This window comes from Rhea pennata, chromosome Z, assembly GCF_028389875.1.
Source record: "Rhea pennata isolate bPtePen1 chromosome Z, bPtePen1.pri, whole genome shotgun sequence".
In the NCBI taxonomy this organism is placed as follows: Eukaryota; Metazoa; Chordata; class Aves; order Rheiformes; family Rheidae; genus Rhea; species Rhea pennata.
The window spans coordinates 939243-953866 of NC_084702.1; the positions used below are offsets into that span (position 1 = coordinate 939243).

Here is a 14624-nt window from a genome sequence, read left to right on the forward strand (position 1 = left end):
TTCCTTGGCTTTTCTTTCCTCCCCGCCCCCTGTAGCCCCCCTCCCCCCCCGCCTTGTTACTAACTTTTACTTGGATTCCTAAAGGATGTCGGTGGAAGTGCAGCACCGTCCCCCCACCCAGCAGAGGTTCCTAGGCTGGGGTTGTGGAGCCTCGGTGAAGTCTTCTTCTGGGGCTTGTCCTCCCTACGCTCTTCTGTAGGCAGAGTAGGGGGTCTTTCCCCATCTCCTCACGCCCCCGTCACCTTTATCTCCTTCCCCCGCCCCGGACGGCCAGATCCGCCGGCACGGAGGAGCGGAGCTGCCTCGCCGCCCTCGCTCTCCGCCGCGGGCCGGGGGGGGACCAGGCGCCGCCGGGAAGCAGCCGGGCTGGAGGGCGCGCACGGCTCCGCGGCTGCTCCCGTCGGCAGGAAGCCGCATTTGCGGCGATCCCCCCCCAACCTCACACACGCGCTACTTGGCGAGCAGACGCCAGGGCGCAAAGGCACAGCGGACTGAAGCCTGCCTCAGTAAAGCGGTTGCCTCCTGGTGCCTGCCGCAGAGAGGGTGGGGGGCATGCACAAAGCACCCGCCCCCCTCGGCGGGGCTGGGGGCGCCGGGGCCCCGCCGGCAGCGGGCTCCGCGGGGCCAGAGTGGCGCAGCGAAGGGGCGGGCGAGCCGGTGGCAGAGGGAGGGCGAGAGCCTGGCTCCGGCAGCGCGGCGGGGAGGAGGGGAGGAGGAAGGAGGGACCATGTCGGTGGGATGGTCCGGAAATCCCGTGATAAAAAGAGGGGCGCGGGGGAGGGGGAAAGTAAGGAGAAGCTCCAGGGTCGTCCTCTCCCCCGTGCCTCGAGACTCCGCAACTTCCCCGACAGCTGCACATGGGCTGCCGGAGCCGCTAGCGGCGGCGCGGCGCTGAGCGGCCTCTCCGCGGCACCTGCCGCCGCGCAGCCCGGGGCCGCCCGCCCGGGCGCAGCCCCCGCCGCTGGCAGGTATCGGCGCCGCGCCGGGAGCGGAGCGGGAGCGGGCGGGCTGCGGAGGAGAGCGCTGCTGCCGTGCGGAGGGGCTGCGGGATGGCGGAGGAGCCGCTTCCCCCCCCCCCCCCTCTTCCTCCCGTGCGGCTGGCGGCGGGGCGGCAGCGCGGAGCGGCAGCCCGGGCTGCGCAGAGCTGCACCCCGTGTCCGGAGCCGGGCGGTCCCGCTCCGTCCTGCGGTGGAGCTGCAGCCCCGGCGCTGCGCCGGTGGCTTTCCGCCCGGCGAGGGGCCGCTTCGGCGGGCCGGAGCCCTGCTCGGCGCTTTGCCCCTGCTGCCCGGGCTGCAGCCGAGCCCTGGCGCGCAGCACCCGCCCGGCCTTGCGGAGCGCTTCACCTTCAAATGCCCCCCGCGGCGACCCCCGGTGCAGTGGCAAGGCGCGGAGGGAGGTGGAAAGTTGCCCTGCTTTAACGCTGGAGACCGCCCGCCAGAGCGCTGCCCTTGGGACAGCCCTGCACGGGGAGACCACCACGTTTCCCACCCCACCACGAAGCTGCCCTGTCCCTCCGTGCTAGGGTGCCCTCTCCTGCCGCCGGGATCTGCCTGCCTCAAGGGGTTGGGGGGGGATAGAAGACCGCAGGTCTGGGCTGTGCACGCTAAGACATCCTCTGGGAGACACCGTTCTTCTCTTGATGTTGGTGTCTCCTCACAGGCTTCCCTCCAGGGACAGGATTCCTGCTCTCCTTGCATGTGAGTTGTGAAACTGGCCAGCAACCCCTAAGCCATCGCCATGGATTTTGTTATGAAACAAGCTTTAGGAGGTAAGTGTGGTTAGCATCGAAGGGGCCTCATATTTCCCCCCTTCCCCCACCAGCTGAGAGAGAATATGGACTTCTGACAGTCTCTGGTACTGTCTGTGATTATGAGAGCTATCTGGGGACTCTGCAGTGTCCCAGCTACTGATTCGTGGCCTCAAGAGCCAAGTGTCTGAGCAGTCTAAGCAGGAGAGGGCAGCAACACGCAGCGACCAAAGCCCTGTGTCGGAGGAGAGACTGGTCACACTAGGTTCTCAGCCCTGGGCTGTGCCTAGCTGGGCACCTACCAGCTGCATACTGGCTGTGCAGTGCCTCCAAAGAGTAGCTTTTAGTGTGCATGGGAACCCCTTTTCATTCCCTGCTCCAGACTTTGGCCAAACTGAAGTGCAAACAGTGTAGATATTTTTGTATCTAGTGTTAGAGGAGTTATTTTTAACAATATTGCTGCAATGAGCAGGGGAATAATTACAAATTAACCCTCAACACACACTCACCCTGCCTGGAATTGAGATGGACCTTTTATTGTAATTTCAGAGTATTTCCTTCCATGGGTGATGAGTTGTTTTAACCTGAAAGTGGGGGGAAAATAGGTGATGGGAGGATGAAAAGGAAAAAGACGCAGAAGTAATTAGGAATGAGAGTCCTTTTCTTCTGTTGCAATTATGCTGCCTTTCTTGGCTACTTGGCTTAAATGTTCAATTGACACTGTCATTGAATGCTGAATACTGGTTCCTGCTGGGATCTGGAATGGTGAGCCTAAAAGGAAGTCAGTGAGGAGACTCTGACACCCCCCCCACACACACACACATGTACTGTATCTAATGTATGTGGATTGCTTTTTTTCTATTCATTTTCCTTTGGAGAAACTGTGGAGTCATTGGAGTCAGAGTATGTCTCATGCACGTTTCATCTGTGGTTTTACTGGTGTCATAGGCAGCTTTAACATCTGATAGATACTTCCATTGCAAGAGTCTTTTCCATGGTGCAGAAATATGGTTTTCATCTTCAAAGGGAAAGGAACTATTTTTTTTTTCATCCAGGTAGTAAAGAGCAGAGCAGGCATTCCAAGCTTTTGTTAGTGTGTTTTTGAAGGTCAAACTATAGAAGAAAGCTTCGATCTTGCTATTTGATGCAACTAAAGCAGAACCTATGTGAGTTGATATGTGTCCTTATAGTAGTACTGTTTTATTTCATAACTCTTCAGTGCCTATTTTGAAAGAGAAATAGTTTCGTGAAGGGTAGATTTTGCACCAATGGTTATGGTGTGAATAAAGTTGCTTACTTGAAAAGAACAAGTGTATCTACAAACCGGAGAGCTAGTCCATGCACCTGGAGATGGGAGAATCCACTAAAAGGAAATAACTGCTTAGAGACTGCAGTTAAAGGCAGGGGGAGGAGGGTTGCAGCAAAAGAGTAACAACTGTGATGCATGCCTTTTCTTGCGGCTTAGTGACTAACAGGGGTTGGAAGCAGTGTTTGCCCTTGCTAAAAGAGTGTTTACTCTGGGCAGACATCCACTCTAACATAATGTTTCATGCCAGGGTCAGGATTTGAATTACAATGGGAGCTGCTGAGAAAGCAGGTTCAAAAAGCATCCGTTAGTGAATTTTGAGTTTCAAAGGTCTCAAACAAGAAGTTGTGTGGGGCACCAGCTCCTATGTCAGAGGGCTCATTGTGTTAGCAAAATATGTCTGGAACCTGTCCACTTTACTTGATACAAGAGGGATCTCTGCAGAGTGGTAAAAACAAGAAAAAGTTAATTAAACAGAGACCTATTTTTAGGTTACTTGTGGTTTCGAAGAAGAAAAATGGAGAAATCAGGGCTAATGTTCTCTAGAAAGTCAAGGTGCTCTTGGGCGCTGGTTTCCTATCTAGTGTTAAATCCAAAATTGATACAGTGATGTGACCTGGCTGCACTGGCACAGCAAAGCAGGTTACAGTTTGCTTCTTTAATTAATGATCCTTTTTTGCACACACAGTCTATCAGTTCTGACAGCCAGAGATGCATGGAGGTGCATGCACTGAGAGGAGCACACAGTCTCTGGTGGGTGACAAGCTTGCTTAGGTAGGATAGCTTATGTGATTAGTTAGAGTTTTCATTAGCTCAGCTTTGGGAAGATCTTTCTGTGCATTTGTTGGCCTCTTGACTTCAATTTAATGTACCTTTTCCTAGAACCCTCCTGAGCTGCTTGTGACTTTTTATTCTTTTTGAATAGTGCAGAAGTTCTTATCCCAGCCTTAATCTTTTCTTGTGTTCATGGAAGAAAAGATTCCATGAATCTTTTGCCACCAATGTTGTCAATAAAATCCCCTCCAACTTGCAGAGACTCAGACCTGCTATATACTGCCTGCAGATCACCTACACCTGTGACAGCTTACTCCTTTCACTACCTCAAATTCATCTGGAAACACCTCACAGAAGCAGAGAGGCAATCGGGTTTTGCTATCTAAGTACTGTGTGCAAGGTATTTTGTCTTTCCAGTGTCCAGCACCAAAGTGGGTCTCAGGTCAGAGCCTATCATAGCTAAGAGCCTGACACCCGCTTGCAGGTGAGATGCTTTTGCCAGGAGAGCTTCTTCCTATTGGATAGGGCTATGCAGGGCTCTGAAGTAAGGGAAGACTTTGGGACCAAGTTGCCTTCTGCTGGAAGGATCAGAAGGAGCATTGGAAGGAAAACTGCTCCCTGCCCCCACCTTACTCCCTGTCTTGAGGAAGATGATGTCTCAAACTTTGCTTCAAAGGGAATGGTCGAAATCCCACAGTGAGTGTTATTCTAAAGATATAGTTTGTTATTCTGAGGAAATCTCTGGAGGCACTTCCTCTGTCTGTCAGAGATCTAACAGATTAGATTTACTTTACCTTGGGGTATTGACAATCAGAAGGGAAAACATTAGGAAGGTGTTTCGAAAGGTCTGGCCTCAGGCTGGCAGGCAAGAAGTTATGCTGTGTAGACACACTTTGCTTGGGAATCTGTGGGAATTTAGGGGATTTAGGCTTGCTGAAATCAGTCTGGCAAGAAATTGTATTGCTGACATAGACTGTTGTCTTTCCCTGGCTCCTGGTTAAGGGTGTCAGCAGAAGCCTGCTGTTTCTCTGCAGTGGAAGCTATCCTCCAATGTGCTTCCAGCACTGGGATTATGCTGCTAATGTTGGCAACAGAGGCTTTGTGTGGCTATCGGACAGGCTAGAAGTACATCTTTTTCTCTGCAAATCTTTGCTCTCTTCAAGCTTCCCCCATAATACATAATGGAGACAGAGATTCAGGAAAATCAATGGCAAATATTAGCCTAATTTGGCCAATTGGCTTTCATGACCTTTTTGGTGCTCTTCAGATCTCTTAGAGCCCTGTGTGAAAACCACTTCATCTGTGTGTGTGACAGTACAGGCACCACAGATCTTAAATGCAGTCTTACTGCTGATTAGCAGTGTGGGGCAGTACGAAGAAATCAGTGAGAGGAAACCTAGCGGCTTGCAATTGTCTTCTATTTTCAGAGAAGAGGGGAAAGACAGCAAAGGAGTGTTTTACCTCCCTACGCTGACCAGGTCCCTGCCACACCAGCATGCACTGTCATAGGGATGTAGCCATGACGAATGCTCCCTTTTCCTGTTCCCTTGATGAATCAGAAAGCTGGAGGTCAGCAAATTCAGAAAGCAAACTGGATGTTTGCATGGTTGCATTTTTACAGCAGGGATGCTGTTTACCAAACCAGATCAGAGCTCTGGAGCATCAGTCTCATGATTAGTAGACCAAGATGTGAGACTTCCACAGAGAGAGTCACAGATAGAGGCCCTGATACGGTCCCATGAGGAATTTGGTAATGGCGTTTTTCGTGGGGCATTGCTTACCTCTGCCCGGGTGTGACTGTCTTTGTGAAAGCAAAGGGAAGCAACGGGTGCATTCACGCTATGCTACCTCATCATATACTACGCTGGCTCATTTCCTTCATCATTTGTGGCTTGGGCACAAACTTATGCAGAGAAACTGGATGGAAAGAGAAGAGCTACTTCATGAAGCGCCTGCTGACTGCCACTGTTCTGCTGAGAGACTTGAAGGCTGAGAAGCAGGGCATTTTCATGCCGGAAAAAGCTCACCTGTAGATAGGGAGGGAGATATCTGAGATGGGATCATGTGATTGAACAGAATCCATGCTTATACAGGCAAGAAGGCTGCAAAGACAAGGATATAGAAAAAGTCACACTAGTTTAACTCTTCGCTTGGTGTGGTGTGGTGCAGGGCCCCTTTACTGTGTGCCTTTTAAATCCACAGACAGGAGAACTGTGTAGCTGAGATGCCTCCTTTAAATAGTGACTTCTTCTTATCTCAGTCTGCAGATGAACCAAGTAAAGCATGGGACTGTCTGAATTCCTTCTTTATGCTGTTGGTAGCCCTTGAATTCATTGTGCGTCATCAGCCCTGTGCAGGAAGTTATGTTTCTGATTAGATGTTCGCAGGGCTGTACTCCTATTTTGTTGTCAGCAGATTGCTGTCACCGGGCATTGGATTTTAATGTGCCAGGATGCAGGGGGGGACTTGTTTTGGTTCATTAGGATTTGGGGAGTACTGTGGGCAGAAGGACACATGCAACCAGCTTTCTATCTGGAATGTGCTGGTGAGGTCAGTGAGAGGACTGCCTGCATCCTGTCCAACACCTGCAGTTGTAACTCAGCAGTGTACACCACAAAGTTCAAAACAGAGGGATCCCCCTTGTTCCTGAAGGTGGGCAGGGATTTAAACTCTGGTAAACATCACAGAATTTAAGCCACCGTCCATAAGCTCTGAAAAAGCAGCCCCTGTGCTACGCTTACTCAGTGGAGATGCGACTGCGTGTGAGTGGCAGATAAGCCTGTGTGGAAATGGTACTAGCATTTAATGACATCTGAGCAGCTGCCTTCTGCATGGCTTATGAAGTGGATATTTTGCTGCTATGTTTGGCTCACCCCACCTGCGTGCTATACGAGGATTAAGTCCTTGATTTGTCCATGACAAAACTGAGAGATTTTAGTGATGTTTAGAAGATGAAGAGGCAGCACTAACATATGATGAATACGTTTTTTAGAATGAATGGTTTTAATGGCTTTATTCTAATTTATAATGCTGACAAAGAGATTTTATCTGAGAAATCAGATTGTACCAAGTGATGTCATGATGTCTGTTGCTGAGACCTGGATAGAAAGAAAAATCACAGCCTTAACTCCAAAGAAATCTCACGTAGATATCTCAGTGCTTCCAAAACACATGACGAAACGTGAATTCCACGGCTTTGCAGGACCCATTAATTTGTACCAGCTCTGGATCATCCTTATTCATTTATTTAACACCAGATGGCTACCTGCAGCCATTTGATTTGCTCTTCAGGAATTTCCGTTAAAACTATGGAGGAAGCTATTTTCCAAGGAAGCAGATCGTTGCCTGTGAAGACGATACCAGCGAAGCAACTGTAACAGCAGTCAGCTAGTTTTGATTTGATCCATGATTCAAATCGAGAGGAGGAGGAAAAATGGCAAAATCTAACTTTTTTTTCTTTTTCTCTGTCCGTTTCTTCAGGAGATCTATCTTTATGCTTGCTTGCCCCTGTTGAGACTGCTGAGGTTGGAATGATGACTGCACCTGTGTGGTCTGCTGGGTTCTTTCTTCTGTTTGTCATATGTGTAAGCTGGTATGGAGAGCAGAGTGTGCTTATTTAGTATCCTTGCATGAGAAGAGATACTTTCAGCATGCTGATTTTAGAGATATACCACAAAAAGCCGAACTAGGAATTTGCCTACTGAACATTGGCCCCTACTTGGAATAGTGATGTGGAAAGGAAGAAGCTTCCCCCCCTTAAAAATAGGAGAAATGAGAACTTCTCATGCATTAAGGAGTTCATTTAGGATTTAGTCATGGCAGAAGAAAAGACACAGTCAATATCTGCTTCTCTTTGATTCACCATCTTTGAAGGAAGATCTCCATATTCACCTCTTTGAAGGAAGTTCTGCATTCTTTTCATTTCAAGATCTATTACTACACAGCTGAATCTTTGAATCTTTGGCTCTTCTTTATCTGTGTGATAATGAAAGTTGGCCCTCACAGAGGACAGAGAAGTGGAGAGTTCTTACCGGCTGCATAGTATCAGCACAAATTTAGTATGTCAGCACTAAATTTTTATCCTGTATGCATTTGCACAAGTGCAAATGTTATTTGCAGCAGCAGATGTAGGGCTGGACATGTGCATAGTGCGTCATGGTTATTTAGGCTTTTCTGGTAATGGGACTCTGCAGATGAATTGAATGTGCACTATTCGTTTGCCTTTGTGTCAGACCATGAGGAGAAAGTTCAGATTGTAGCAGCTCCAGCTGTTGGTTGTGGAGATCTATTGATTTGCTCATTTACTGATGCAGGGACTGCCATCAGAGAAGGCTGGTGTGTATGCATGCTGCCCTGGATGGGAGGGCTGTGTGGTTTGGTTAGGAGGGAAGATAAACCCCCTGAAAATCAAACTTATGAAAACTAGTTGGTGATTGTGAGTGATAGTCAGCTCTGCAGTAATATATAGGGCTCCAAAATGCTTTGGCAGTCTCTGCAAAGGGTCTCCATTCTTAAGGGAGGGGTACTCAGCTGATTTGGAGAACAAGAGTTCCCTCACTCCTGGAGTACCCTGAAGGCCAACAGCACGAAAACCCATTCCAGCAGTGAGATGTTTGTACAGGAAACTGGAACCGGAAATATGTGGTACCTGCAGAGGACTGAGAAGACCTTCAGCAGCTGTAGAGGACCACCAAAGTGTTTAGGAGACCTGGAAGAGAGAACACAGGATGCAGGAAAGGCTGGCAGTAAGGACGGGATGGATCTTTACCAGTGTGGCTGCTGGCTTGTCTCCTGTCAAGAGGGCTGCACTTGCATACATACTCTTGTTCGAACATTATGCTTCTGACTTTAAGCGGTAATGCTCAGAGAGGAAGGAATGGGAACACTGCTTGGTGCTGAGACCTGCAGGCAGGTGCACATCTTAGCATCCTCCAGGATGGGGATCAGTAGTGCTTCAGACCCATCTCTGTCTTTACAGAGGAGATATGGTCTGTGAAGCAGTGGCTGTGGGATCACGGTCCCTTAAAGCTGCTGAAATGTCTCCTCTCGCCATCCCGCTTCAGAAGCAGGACAACGAGCACTCTGCCCTAGCTCCAGACCCCGCCTCCTTGGCAGACTACGGCTGTGCACTGGCAGTATGTGCTTATTGCCTCTGTTGAGATCAAATGCATGCCCAAGGATGCACAGAGCCTTAAACACTCACTAAATTGTGGCTTAAGTATGTCACCTTCTTCCTCTCTCACATACAGCTCCATTGCAAAAGCTTGCCTGCAGCCAGTTAGGCGTTTCTTGCATGTTGGCTTTAGTGGCTGGTAACAGCTGCAGCTACTAGTGTGCTGGAGATTACTAGTGATCTTCCTATCATCTATCAGAATCAGTGTGCGCATTAGAAACAGAACAGTTTAAGCAAGTCAGGTCCTTCCACTAGGACCAAATGTATGATCACACTGGATAATGCAGTAATTAATTTATTCTACAGTTTTAAATTAGATGCTTTCAAATTGATGGGACTCCATCACTGCAGCAAGGCATTATTACAAATAAGTAAATTTAATCTGTTGACTTTTGATGTAAATCTTATTACATTTTGAATTTGTCATTACTTAAAAGAATGAGGTTGCTTACCAGCTACTTATCATGGATTTTCAGCATGACTTGAATCTTGTGGCTTATTTTCAGTGATACTGACCTTGAAGCAATGTCAAATATGCAGCATCAAAAGGAATTTTGGATTCAAAGGGCTGTGAAATGTCATCTGTGAAAATAAATTAAGGAAAGAAATAAAGACACCAAGTCTGAGCTGGTGAAGTCGTTTTGATAACTCTTCACCTGACAGAATGGGAGAAATAAAGCGGAAGAGAGGCAGTACTTAAAGGGAAAGGCATGAGAAAGATATGTGTGTCAACTCTTAGGTGGTCAAAAGGCTGCGCTGTCTGTCCCTCTGTCCCTGGATCTGCCTTTTTGTTGGAGAGCACAGGTGAGACTGACCAGTTAAAAAGGAAGTTTGAACCTTGTGTTCAAGGAAGCTGAGTGGGAGATAGTTTTCTAGGCTGCTGGCCTCTTCTGTGGAAGAAGGCCAGGTGTCTTTGGAAAGGTTGCTTACTCCCAGAGTAAATGCTGGCCCTCCCAGGCTCCCCGCATGGGAAGCGGCGTGTGGCTCTGCAGTCCTCAGAGCAGGACAAAGTCAAGACTTGGAGTACCTGAACACTGCTGTCTCTCAATTAGAAGGGAGCTTTTATTTTTTCTTCGGTCAATCCTTCCTCCCTCTTTTCAATGCTAGTAAGAGCTGAGCTTGCAAACCTATTAGACTTCAAAGTTTGTCCTTGCCTTGATGTTGATAACGAAACTTAATTGTTCCTTCTGCCTTCCTCTCATGGTAGTACTGCGCTTGGTCTAAGACTGCCCCCTGAAGAGGAAGAAAATTTGTGGGATTGCTTGGTCTTCTCTCTTCTAACACCTGTCTTAAGTATATGTGTTCATTAAATTCCTTGAAAATGTGTTAATTAAAACTTTAATTCACAAGAGGACTGGGACGGGTTTTACTAAAATATGTATTTTTTCATAACTTATTTTTTTTAAAAAATTGTTTAGAATTGTTTGTATTTTCTTTGCACCCAGGAAGAGAAAGACTGTCATCACAAACTTGAAAGATTGTGTGAGACTAATACAGTATTCCCAAACAGCCGTGTCTTTATTATGTGAAAGCTATTTATTTTACATCAAATTAAACATATGCATGTCACTCTTCCCTGACACCATTATGAAGAACAAACACAGCTAGTGATATATGGTGGTGATAGCATTATTAATTTCTAGGACCTAGAAATTCCTGCAGGAATTCACGTCAATTTTCTCATTGCCTTCAGAAATAGCTGAGTTTCATCTGATATCTTTCATGCTCTTTTAAAATGAGCTTTTCCCAATTGGCTGCATTGCTAACAACTTCTCTACCTTCCCATAAATCATACACTTGTTCTGAGAACAGTGGTCCATTTCTCAGTAGCATTTCTGGAGAGGCCACTCTGCCCTCGTTCCAGGGCTGATATGGGATGGCAAGCTGATTCAAGTATTTGGACTGGGAAGCCAGTTTAAGCCCCACATTTTTATTAAAACATAAAAGCTCAAAAGAACAGCAGAAGTATGTATTTGTTAGTTTCCTCAGTAAAGAAAGGAGAAAAATCAATGACTTCTCTTACTGTCAGAGTGAAATGTGTTTTTTTTTCAGTGAGAATGAACCAATTTTTCATGCTTGCAGTTTCCTTCTTATTCTTTTCCTTTAGAAACTAGAAATCTTAATATTTCTTCCTTTGAAGATGCTGGTGGACAAATGTATTTTCATGATATTTTTCTGCATTTTATATTTCTAAAACTCTACCCTTTTGATAATTACAGCTTTCTCCCCTATTTTTTTTTTTTGTTGATCTGTTTTAAGATCAGCCCTTCCTGTTCCATGTCAGCAAGCTGCACATTGGTACCTTAAAAGAACCATGAAAGTGGAAAGTTGTAATTACACTGAGATACATTAACAATTCTGAAGAAAAAAGTCAAAAAAGGACACGGCTGCTCTCTCTAAATGCATGGGAGAAGTAAACGCTCCAGTGAAAGAAAAGCTAAGGCGAAGGGCAGTATTGGTGAAAGAATAATGGGGATAAATTGGTCATGGGGACACCTGAGCCAGGACTTACAGGTTTCTGGTGAGCTGAAGAGGAGGGAGGTGCTGTGGGAGCCTGCTGTTGGGAGAGGTGGGTGGGAATGGAAATCAGTTCACAGGTGAATTTCAGATTATTGATCAGTGTAACTGTACCTGCCATGTAGTATAGTGAGATCGAACTTCTGAAAAGCAAACACATTCAACTGATTGTTTATTAGAAGCTTTTCAAAACAAAATTCTCTTTAAAAGAAGTTTAGGTTTTGCTCTGAGCTATGATTTTGCTCCAGTATGCAGTAGACTCTGCTGGGATCCAGGGGCCAGTAGGAACCAGTAGTGGGCACTGCTGGGAGAGGTTAAGCTGGAGCCTCATGAAGTCTGGCCTTTCCTGAGGACTTGATAGCCCTGCTGTGCCCATGGTGGCTGAGGAGAGGTTGACCAGCTGTGTTGTATCACTACTCAAAGGATACTTCCAGTATCACTACTGGAATCAAATATCAGATTCAGGTTGGAAGTGATTTTTATTTCAGAGGATTTAGTGGATTTGAAAAGTTACTTCTAGTATAGCTGGGCATGTCGCTTCTCCTGGGCGAAGCTAACAGCAGCACAAGATATTTTTTTCCATCACTGGTGTTTTGGTCCTGTCAGAGATTTCAGAGTTCATGTAGCAACAATAGCCTGAAATTTCCTCTGTGATAACAGGACATTTCCAGTGTGCCTCAAGTAAGCTGTCATTATGAGCCCTTCTGACTGGCTAACCTGTGAATTGGACCCTATAATTTTAAACCATGTCCTGAGACCCTTTCAATTTGTCAGAGCATTTTCTATTTTTTTTTTTTTGGGGGGGGGGGGAGGTGCGGAGGAGGGTTTGGTCTTTTTTTACCCTCTCTGTTTCTATGTCTGGTCTTACTATTATTTTTACCAGCAGTTCAATGGAGGCAAGTATTCCTGCACTACTGTTTTCAATATGTTTGTTCTTTCATCCTGCAGGAAGTCTTGTCTGATTCACACTTCAGAGAAAATTAAGTCATTTCAGAACTAGGTGTCCCCCTGGATTCTCCTCATGATTTTGAACAGTAATCTGAGAAAAGCTATATTGTGCCTTTGTCAATACCAATATTTCCTGTGTTACCTGTAATGGCAGATCGTAGGCACAGACCTTACTTTATGCTCCTGCTCTGTATCCCAGCAAAATCCTGGATTAGGTTCATATCCAGCTATGTATGAGTATCTCTGGCTAGGTAGGCGCTCTGGGAGTCTTGTGGTGGTCTAGCACCCAAGAAAAGAGGCAGGTAAAAGCAACAGGTCTGCCCTTGGGCTTACTCCTCTTCTGCAGCATGGTGGGACTCTGTCCCTGTTACTATTCATCAACGCCCACTGAAGTCCTTTGAGCTCCTGATTGTTTTGGGAATGCTTATCCAAAAGACCCCTTCAGCAAAGGCACAGAGGTGGATATGGTAGGATACCAAATCACTTCCTTGGTGAGATAATGGATTCAGGAAGAGGAGGGTGTTTCTGTCCCTGCCTCCTGATGGTGGTTGCCATATACTGCCTAGTACAGTTTCCTGAGAAAATTCTCCTCTCTCTGAGCAGCAGGTTACCAAGTTCCCTCACTTGGTGTGAAGGTGTTCCCTTTTCAGGTCATATGGCAGGTCTGTCCTGTCACAGAGATGATGACTTACCTCCTGACTGAGAGGCTTGACTGGGACTTCTGGGTTTGCTTCTCAGCTATAGGCTGGTAAGACTTTGCAGGCAATACTGCTTCCTCTTGGACCTCAGTTCTCCTCCGAAAGGATATACATAACTCCTTGCTATGCTGGCAGCTGTGCTAACAATTGCCTGAAATATGTAGGTAAAACACATCTTCTTGATCTACACTGTAGGCAGGAGAGTCCTCCTTCCTCGCTGGCTAATGACAAACTAGCTACAGTTTTAACTCTGCTTAACAGCTTGAATTCTCTCCCCAAGTTAAATTCAGGGGTCCTTGCTGTCAGTGCTGTTATAACCCTAGCTGACTACCATGAATTGTGTGCCCTGAATTAAGAGCTGCCTTTTTATCTCTTAGCTGTAGACATGCCATATTATTGCTGGTTCTTATGTGTTAATTTGTCTGATGCTCATTTAGGGATCACTCTGGTGTGAGTTTTGCTTTCTACTGTAAGAGGCGAGGCCCTTTTTTGTGTTCCTACAAAATAAGTTCTAAAGAACAGCAAATAAGCTAATCTAGCCCAACAATAACAAGCTCCGGATGATCCACTGAAATCTGGGGCTTGATTTTGTACAGCAGGGTCCTGAGCCTTCATAATTGATACTACAGCATAGTATCAATTACAAGTATGAGCCGTTCTAGACTTGTCTCTTTTAGCAGAGGTTTGCAAGTCTACAGCAGCTGAAGACCAACGTTTCTACTTTGTTTCCAGTAGATGCACGGAAAACAATCAGCTTTTCATCTCTCTTCCTTATAAAACCCATAAACACCCCCTCAAAATTCCATAGCTTAGAATATTCTTTGTTTCCACAGAGCATGTGAAAAGAGTGGATCAGACCATCTCTGCTGCCAGAGGGGCATGGATGAGACCTTTATGTCACACTACCAGGGAGAGGGTGGCTAACCCAGAGGTGTTGGTTACATAAGACTTCAAACATCCCCAAGTGCAGCACTGATGCTTTGGAGTTAAGCAATTATGTATTTTGTTGTCTTAAGAACAGAGTGACCTAGATTCTCTCTGCACTTTTTTTTTTTTTTTCCTCAGAGGGTGGCCCACTTAGTTGATTAAACTGAAGCTCAATTATAACTGGTTGTGTTATAGTTAGAAATAAAGCAGATGCAAAGACACTGGAGCTGATAAAGTCATTTATTTTTTGCCTTACTGGTTAACTGGAAATTATGGTTGGGATTAAGTGAAAGGTATTAGTTTTAATAGATTCTGGGTGACAGACATCTCAAAATAGCCTTTGTTGACATTAGAGAATGCGAGAGTGATTCAAAGAAAAGTTGTGCATTTATCATAAAAGACAAGTGTCTCATTTATAAAAGATATAAAATGCAAATTAAATCAAAAAAGTCAAAAGCCAGCAAACTCAGTGACAGCTTTGTTCATCTTTTATTTGAAGTGAATCCATAAAACACACTGACATAGTGTTTATAA

The 14624-nt window shown here is 46.2% G+C and overlaps 1 protein-coding gene across 1 annotated transcript in view; it reads left to right on the forward strand.

Moving 5' to 3' along the window:
* The first annotated feature begins 897 nt into the window (after positions 1-897).
* Positions 898-14624, forward strand: part of CPLX1 (complexin 1) — a 116417-nt gene continuing 102690 nt past the window's right edge. The window contains exons 1-2 of the mRNA XM_062600006.1: positions 898-968; positions 1660-1768. Coding sequence (XP_062455990.1) covers positions 1738-1768 — 31 coding nt within the window. The 5' untranslated portion in view covers positions 898-968; positions 1660-1737. The remainder of the gene's footprint in view (positions 969-1659; positions 1769-14624) is intronic.